This window comes from Telmatherina bonti (genome assembly GCF_933228915.1).
Source record: "Telmatherina bonti genome assembly, chromosome: 10".
NCBI lineage: Eukaryota > Metazoa > Chordata > Actinopteri > Atheriniformes > Telmatherinidae > Telmatherina > Telmatherina bonti.
This window is the reverse complement of record NC_136628.1, coordinates 28,662,763-28,671,865: the sequence shown is the minus strand read 5'-3', so window position 1 is coordinate 28,671,865 and position 9,103 is coordinate 28,662,763. Positions and strand designations below refer to the sequence as shown.

The following is a 9,103-nucleotide window of genomic DNA, read 5'->3' as shown; positions in this document are numbered from 1 at the left end:
TTAGGATGCCTGAGCCAAACCCTGCCAGAATAAAGAAACATCCAGATAAAAATGCCACAACAGACCATTCAAATCTAGTCTTTGATGATTTCAGCAATACAATGCCAAAACATGAGCTATTATCCTGACGTTTTGTTCCATTTTAAATGAATCCATAAAAAACTGGCACGTTTTTTCCTCTAAATGATGACACATTCATTTATTAGAACTTTAATTTAGAAAACATAGCTAAAATAACCGTAGCATGTTGCTGTTTACTGTTTTATATCAATACATTAAAAAAAGTGATGCTCTTAAAAATTGCTTTGATACAAAACATGTATTAAAGAAATAAAAAATATCATGAGGTTAGATCCAGTGTCGACACTGCCAATCCAAAAATGTAGACAGTTTACAGCTAACATTAAAACTGGCTGTCTCAGTCTGAGCATAATCCCATTAGAGGTTTCATACAAGCAGTCTTCAAAGAAAGTCCTCATTTGGATTAAGAAGTCTCCTTTTGCCCTTCATATGCTTGTTTTTCCTGATACTGTTTGAAGAGAGTGTTTCAGGTTGTGAGAGAGAAGTTATTGATAACACTCTACCATCAGCTGTTGGCTCTTTTCTTTCCTTTTTGACTTTAGGAGTCTCCACTTCAGCAGAACCGATTGATGATTTCACTTTGAGCACACGATTGGCAGCTTTCTCTTTTTTCTGCTTTTTTTTCTCATCACCTAATAATTTATTTCCAAGGGAGCTTAAAGAGGGTGAACTGGAGGGAACTGGAGTTTCTCTGGTCTCCTGGCCATTACAGAAGCTGCTTACATGATAGATTTTAGAGCTGTGACCGTTTTCGGCCTTCTTCTCGGGCGAATGTGATGCACAAACACTTGGTGTAGATTGTTCTATTTCGGGAGCTTCGGTGGCAGCTGGTGGAATCGCTTCTTTGCTTTTCTTCTTCTTTTTCCGCAGCACCGCGTCTTCATCTGCTTGAGCGGAACTTTCTGATCTTTCTGTGCTGATCAGCTCACTTTTATTTCTCTTATGCTTCTTTTTTTTCCTGATGTCTGTTTCTGATGAAACCTTCTGACCCGCCTTCTCTGGTTCCACAAACTCTGTCTCTCTTTCCACATTCTCCTCAGCAGCTGACCTCTTCTTCTTCTTCTTCTTCTTCTTCTCTGGTCTCTGCAAACTTCCAGGGACTTTTGCCGTGAGATGACCTTCGCTGAGGTCGGGTTTTTCTGCATACGAGTCACGAGCAGCTACAAACTGCAAGTGAGAGTGTTTTTCCCCGCGTGTCTGAGCGGCTTTTCCCTCGTCATCAGCAACAAGGAAGGAAGAGGTCTTCTTTTCCTTTTTCCGTGCAGACACTGAATGATCAGTTTGGGTTTCTGTGTCCTCTGCAAGATTTGTGCTTAATTTTTCTTTCTTTTTCTTCTTCTTCTTTTTCTGGGTCACCATTTCAGCATCCTGCTCTTCAAGGGTTTCTGTTGTTTTCTGTGCATTTTCATCTTCCTCAGGAACGCACGATGCCTCAGAAATATGTTTCTTTTTCTTTTTAACAGACAATCCTGCACTTCCTGACAAGTTTGTTGCATCGTTATTAAAATCCACATCAGCACAAGAACCTTCTCCTACGTGGTCATCATTATAAGCCGACCGTTTCTTCTTCTTTTTGTGCTTTTTTCTGTGAACATGCTTGAATTCTAACATTTCCTGAGACACAGAAGTGGTTTCCGATCGATCTTCGGTCTCCTTGCAGCGTTCTGCTGAGATTTGAGGGATATCTGAAGTTTCATTTATGTCTTTTTTCCTGCTTTTCTTCAACATCTCACAATGTCCAACTAACGTGCTGGTGTTTAAGTCTTCCAGGTCCATATGGTCACTGTTTCTTTTTCTCTTTTTCTTTTTGTTCTTGTCACCGTCCTCTTTGTTTAGAACAGAGTCCTCCTCCACCCTCCCATCAACATGTCCATCCACATCCTGCCTGACATCTTCAGTTACAGATTTTTTCCTTTTTCTCTTCTTTTTTTTCCCTTTTGACTCGGGAGGATCAGGCTCATTGATGACCTGCAACAGACTCGGAGCCTCCTCTACCTCAGTGCTTCCCACACTCACAGATGCTTCGGCATGCTGACCCTTCACCCCTTCTTGACTGGGGTCTTTTTCTTCTTCTACACCTTCATGACTATGTTTGTCTCTTTTCTTCTTCTTCCTCTTCTTAACAGTAGCTTCGCTGCACAGTGTATCATCATCCCGCTGGAGGAAGTTTTGGCTATCAGCTTCACGCTCTCCAAAACCAACATAAGACGGCGGCTGTGATGCAGCCGCAGACCTTTTTTTGCCCGTTTTCACTGATTTCGTCGGACTAGACTCATAAACTGCAGCACTGCTGGAGCTACACAGCTCCTCGTCATTTTCATTTTGATCAAAAAACTTTCTCCTTGCGTGTTTCAGACTTCTCCCTTGATTTTGGAGCTCATGCTGAACGTCTTCATCACTTGTCACACATTTATTGCCCGTCTCTTCCTCTTCCAAGTCTGCATCAGAAGAATTTCCATCATTAGAGTGTTTTCTATCTGCAGACATGGCAACCTTCAAACATGACTGCTGTGTTGAATCTTTGTCGACTCTCGTCCTTTGACGTCTTTGTGACTCAAATCCAGCAACACTTGAACTCCTCGTCTGTTGTCTGACCACAACCACCGTCTCCTCCGGGCTGCACCAAGGTTTTGAGCATTTAGCTTTTGATGGCACCACAAAATGCTTCTTTTCCTGTCAGATGACACACAGGTTAGTTACAGTTACTCTCACAAAGGGCTCCAACTAACTTTTTTATTTTGATTAATGAACAGCTTGCTTACCACCACTTTCATGTCCTTGTCCTCCAACCCCTCTTCTTCTCCTCTGAAATAGAATTGAGACATATTTATCAACAATCCCCTAATACTACTGTAGCCATTTTTCTTTTTTATTTAATCTTCAGTTATCATAGCTTTGTGATATTTTATGTTTAAATGTTGAAGTTCTGTGTTGCAGGAAAATGACTGGTGACGCGCAGGTTGCTAAATTTTGATTGGCTGTTAGACTCAGTCTATAATAAACAAAAGAAAAGAAGATCAGAAGCCCCTGGACCTTGGAGCAACACAGTATTTTGACCTACACTGACTTTAATTTTCTTTGTAGAAAGGTCTGGATTCAATTTTCTTTGTATAATTTTAGGTTTTGTTTTTTTTATACCATTAAAATGACCAAAAGAAGAACTGGTTTCTGGACTCTTGCTTCCTGAAGAGCGTGTGTTGAATACAAAAGAACCCTGAGGTCCAAAGCTAATGGGTCAGTTCTGCTGCACCCACAACTATTGTTGCTATACTTTTTTTTAAGATTAGTATCAACCAAAGTACTTCAAAAGTGACAGACTTATGATAGGACTATTTTTTATACTATAAAACTTCATTTAAATAATATAATAACACAATATTCTGAAGTTCATTTTGTCTGCTCACTTCCTTCTGTTGACTGCTTCAAGTTATTTGAGCCTCACAAAAACATTTTGGTGGAAAAAGAAAAGATGTTTAATTAAACTAATTTCAGTCCAGATGTGAAAGGCTGTCAGTTCTTTTGACTGAAGATGTCTCCTCTATACTTTCCTTTCTTGAGGCGGTCCTTGTGAGACCAGATTCATTAGTGTCTGAGCATGTCTCTTCTTACACTTGGGAAAATACTCCGACATAAAAACACCACTGTTAGAGAGAAAAATAGCCAGTACTTCTGAGTAGTAAAGCTTTGTTATAATTTGCCTAATCACTGAAGGAGCATTTGAATCAGAAAAACCTTTTATTGATTATTTTACAGTTAGAATAAGGAAGTTTTTGCATAAAATTTCTTAACACCAAAGTGAAACAGAAGAAAGGTTGACACCAAAGCCCACTCTTTCTTAGGATGTGATGGAGGAATTATGATTTTGATTTAACTAGTTAGCTGTTATGTAATGTAAGGATACGTGTCTGTGCCGCAAATGCAAGTAAATGAAAAGCTCCTTGGTTTTCAAACCACCCCCAGAACTCTTTAGTCTGAAAGCTAAGCTTCTACTGATGGAGACAGTAAAGTTGGGTTTTAATTGTTCTGAATGCATATAACATATTTAAACTTTTTTTTTTTCTTAAAGATTCTACATATATTTTCACTCAGATCACGCAGAACTTTTTAAAAAATATTTCCATTTCATATGTACACTTCCTCTTTTTTTATTTCCAGACACACTAGTGAGCACATCGAGTGCAGTGTGGTGTTCAGTGCCTTTCTCGATCTCATTCTTGTAGATTGAGCATCTTGTTTTAACACGTTTGTTAACTGAAAACAGTACAGATTTATAAAAACATAATTTGCAACTTAATGCTGCTTTCCTCCCTGCCCTAAGGACCTGCTCAAATCTTCTGCTTTAAGTCTTTACAAACAGAAAGAGCTCAACAGCTGTGGTTCAAGTAAGCTGTTGCAAGTCGATAATCTGCTTTAAAAATTAATCAGTCCAAATTTTGTTTGGACTTTAAGGACTTTAGTAGTTGGGGGCAGTTGGGGTTGGGGGACACAACCACTGCAGTTATTATGGAACAACTGGAGAAATGCCTACTTAAAAAAAAAGTACTTTATTCATACCTAATTTAAAATATGGCAAAATAGCCAACAAACCAGGTTAAAACTTTGACATCATCTGATGTGTACACACAAGATAAACAACAAACATGCCTTTTAAATTAGCATTTTCTTCTTTTTTCCCCACAAATAAATCAACTTACTCAGATATTGGAGCAATGTGGACTCCCACTGTGTCAATGGTTGGTTGAGATGCCACTAGATCTTCTCCTCTTCGATAGCTCTCCCACAGCTCTCGGATGCATTTAAAGTAGCCTCCCATCAGCGCATACTGCAAATGTGACACAGTGGCACCATTTATTAATGTTATAAAGTGTTGAATAAAAAAAGGAGCAGCTTCTGTTTTCTTACATGCAGTTTTCTGTTCTGCTGGGCTGACAGCTCAGTACTCCTCTGCCTCTTCTCACTGAGGAATGTGAAGCTGAACTTTGGCAGTCTGTATTTCTCTCCCTTCTTCTCTCTGCCTCCATCATCAGTTATTAGTGAAATGTTGTCCTCATTGACTGGATCTTCACTTAACGTTACGTCTTCAGGAACATCTGCCTGAGTGATGAACAGGCTGTCCCCCGAACCACTGCACACAAACACCGATTTTACAATTACTAGATTGTTAGTAGACTGATCTCGATTAGTAGATCAGTCTGGAGCACACGTTTTGTCACATTTGAGAGACATAAATCTCTCACCTGTTTTCACCGTCAGATACCTCATTTCTTTCGCTCCATCCAGCAGAAGATTCAGAATACTGAGATATTTTCTCCAACTGATCTCGACTGACTGTTTCCAGAACTACACAACATGATTTCACCGGAGTTTCAGCGATGGGATCTGACTGAACCTGTGATCGGAGAGGACGCATGGCATCGTACAAGCTAGCTCAAGTTATTTAGCTAGCTTAGTGAAAGTGGTTGATCATTGTACAAAACAAGACAAAAACGTTGGCAATAATGTTATTAATCAATTAATTCAACTTCGGGTTCATGTCGTATAACAACGAACAAGAAGTGATAAAAACAACATGTGTTGAATCAACCAGGAAGTGCTTGAACGTCAACGTCATGACGTTGAATCATGTGACTAGTCACCAAAGAGTAAAAAACGCACTAAAATGTACACTGTCTTTACTTCCGGAATCGTCTAACAACAACGTCTGGAAGCGTAAAAGCGTGGAACAGTTTTTTTTCTCCTGTTTTGTTAACGTAACTTCCTTTGGTAGGAACCATCTCGTCATTATTTATTCTTTGGTTGGACTTTAACTCGCTGTATTCACTTGGATCTTTCCTGTTCTGCAAAAAGTCTTACCCTGAGGCACAGTCACCACTTCAGCCCCAGTTATGGCAGATATTAGCAAAACCGAAAAGGTGCAGCTGCACAATCCGGATCTGGAGGAGCTGCGTGATGGTGAGGACTTCAGCTCTGACACAAAAATTCACACACAGACGTGATTATCAAATCTGTGTTAACGGGTGAAATATTTTTTGTTTGAAGTTTTACAGGCAGGATTAGGAAACAATTTTGCAGAGGTTCAGGTGAGTGTCGTGGAGTGTCCAGATCTCACTAAGGAACCATTCCAGTTTCCTGTGAAAGGTAAGAGCTCACCAAGTGCACATGATTTTATTTTAGTTCATGTTTCTGTATAGTAGTGAACAGTAGTTGCAGAATTTAATATAAAGCTTCCATTGCAGCTCAAAACTTTGATGAGCACATATGTGCACAATGGATGCCTGCAGCTTTGCATCCCTGTCAGGTTTTTGCCATCTTTATGTTTCAGGTTTGTGTGGAAGTCCTCGCATTACTGATGTAGGAGGTGTACCATATTTGATTCCAGTGGTTCAAAAGCACAAGGTATATTTAATGTTCTAGTGTGTATACAACACACACACACACACACACACACACACACACACAATTTGTATCACACTGTTGTTACTACTTTTCCTCTGTCTTTTTTTTTTTTTTTTGAAGGAATACAACATGAACACGGTCTCAAAGGAGCTGGAGTTACCTGGAGCTTTCATCCTCGGTGCAGCAGCTGCCCCATCCAGGATTGTAGGAATGAATGCAGAGGTGAATTATCATTTTACCAGGCATCTTTGTTTACATTTATTACACAACAACTTGGGTGTACAGCTCAGTTACTGACAGCTTTTACAGGCTAATAGCTTTAAGTCATCAAAACAACAAATTATTTTTTAATTGAATCTGCATCACTGATTAGAACGTACATTTCTAGATTAAAAGGTGTATTTTGGTTTCTTTTTATATTATATGACAGGTTGAATGGTGTTTATGTTGTGCCGTAAGATTGTGGAGCATCTCGTAACACTTGCAGGAGTCACAGCGCATGATGTGAACAGTTCGACTTTCCTGTTTGAGACTGCGATGTAAAGCAGTGTATCATCAGTTCTGTGATTCAGAAGCTGATGATGATAAATCCTCTCGTCCCTAGCTGATGCCTCTGGTTCTGACTGAGGGAGAGGGAAGGCCTGCAGTGAACAGCAGCTACTTTTCCTCCATTAATCCAGTTGATGGCCAGTGTTTGCAAGAAAAATACTGTGAAAAATTCTCAGACTGCAACTTTGGACTCCTGGGGAATCTGTATGCCTGTGAAGGGAAGCCTGGGAAGGTAAAAAAAAAAGAGTCTTCTGTGGATGTCCAGGTTTTTGTGTCACAGAATGGATTAAGTAATATGCACTAGGGTCTGTCCCTTTACTTATGCATAGTCATTACTTATTGTATCCCTAATAAATCTGGTTATATATAAACTTAGAAACAATTAGTTTGAACTTGAACTCTATTATTAAAGTCGTTGTGTTTGAACTTTAGCCCCATTGCATGTGTGCTTCCAACATTTGACAGAATAAACATTAACAAAGCCTCAGTGCCTGAACAAGCTGGATCGTCCTCTCACCCTTTGAGGATCTTTCCAGGTCATAGAGGTCCGAGCCAAGAAGAGAACAGGAACCCACAGTCTGGTGACGGCCTTGAGGACGACTCTTGAAGCTCACTACCCCGATAAAAGCCTTGCTCTGGGGGGCACCTTCGTCATCCAGAAAGGAAAGGCTAAAATCCACATTATGGTAAATATATATTATACATATATATATATATATATATATATATATATATATATATATATATATAATGTAAATTATACTTTAAATTGCTACTTATAGGTGCAAACATGTATTTATCCTCTTGTTTTGGATCATTAATAGCCAAGAGAGTTCTCTGCCTGCCCCCTCAACACCAACGATGAAGTTAACAGCTGGCTCAAGCACTTTGAGGTCAGCGCTCCACTCATCTGCCAGTCGGTGCTCGTATCCAGAGACCCGGTAAGTAAAGTGAACATGTTCCCGTCTAGATGAGATGCATGAAAACAACCTTTTTATTCAGCTTGTGCAAAGTGGGCTGTTTTTGTTATATCAGTTTTGTTGCTGTGTGTCCAGGGCCTGGACCTGCGTGTGGAGCACACCCACTGCTTCAGCCACCACGGAGAAGGTGGACACTACTATATAGACACTACCCCTGACAGTGTGGAGTACCTGGGCTACTTCATGCCTGCAGAGTTTGTTTATCGCATCGACAGGCCAAAAGAAACACACAAAGTTGGACGAGATTGAAATCCCTGATAAATTGTGTTAGCATGGTGGTGTGTGTTAACTCGAACTTAAATCAATCTGACTGTGTGTGATTTATTTGGTTTTTTAATAGTTGAATTGATTTCTACTGTATTTGAATTTAGTCCTGAATCCTGAATTTGGTCCACAAAATTAATAGGGGGGAGAAAATTGAATTGAAAAATTGAATATTGGAATTTTTTTTGCTTCACAATTTTAAAATCAATTTTTTTTGTTGGAAAAAAACTTCATTTTTTTTCAAATAAATAAAATGAATCCTTTAAAATTTAATTAATTTTTATTGTTTTGATCTTTATGCTTGTCTTCTTGGGCATTATAGCAGCAGAATGATGGTCTGGCTACTGATTTGTTTTTTCCTAATTGAAATCAAGAAAAATGATGAGCAAAAAGAAAAGTTTTATACATTTTTTTTTAGTTTTTAATCTACAAAAATAAGCAATGTCGTAGAATTTTGAAATTCACAATTTAAATTGAATCGGCACCCAAAAAAGCAGGATAGAATCGAATTGAGACAAAAACATATCGTCACAGCCCTAAAAATTATTACAGCTGAAATAATAAAAGTAACAGAATTGATTCAACGTGTTTCATCTGTTTTTTTGTGGAAGATTGGAAATTATAACCTCTCAGAAAAATGGTGCATCCAGGATTTAGACATCCGCAGGAGTTAGCCGTGCTCATTGTGACAGCGAATTGTCCAAAATGGAGCAAACCAGGCTGCTAATGTATGTAAAGTGATCAGTATATCAAGTATATACTGTTTATTACAAACAGAAAGTTTATTTAACAAAAAAAAAAAAAAGGGTACTGCATTCTTCAGTGCTCTGCAC

General features: G+C 39.0%; 2 protein-coding genes across 2 annotated transcripts; one reads left to right on the top strand and one right to left on the bottom strand.

The window, feature by feature from the left end:
• Positions 1–5,491, bottom strand: pho (phoenix; the record flags this gene model as incomplete). Its single annotated transcript, XM_079247450.1, has 6 exons — positions 1–21; positions 805–2,754; positions 2,844–2,886; positions 4,776–4,903; positions 4,984–5,206; positions 5,319–5,491. 6 exons carry the CDS (start codon positions 5,489–5,491, stop codon positions 1–3), a joined length of 2,538 nt encoding a protein of 845 aa, XP_079103576.1.
• Positions 5,492–5,888: 397 nt separating this feature from the next.
• On the top strand, positions 5,889–8,543 carry cUnh11orf54 (chromosome Un C11orf54 homolog). The gene is made up of 8 exons (XM_079247626.1): positions 5,889–6,033; positions 6,121–6,219; positions 6,404–6,477; positions 6,598–6,699; positions 7,082–7,258; positions 7,563–7,712; positions 7,851–7,967; positions 8,082–8,543. Exons 1-8 carry the CDS (start codon positions 5,967–5,969, stop codon positions 8,253–8,255), a joined length of 960 nt encoding a protein of 319 aa, XP_079103752.1. The 5' UTR covers positions 5,889–5,966; the 3' UTR covers positions 8,256–8,543.
• Positions 8,544–9,103: the final 560 nt, after the last annotated feature.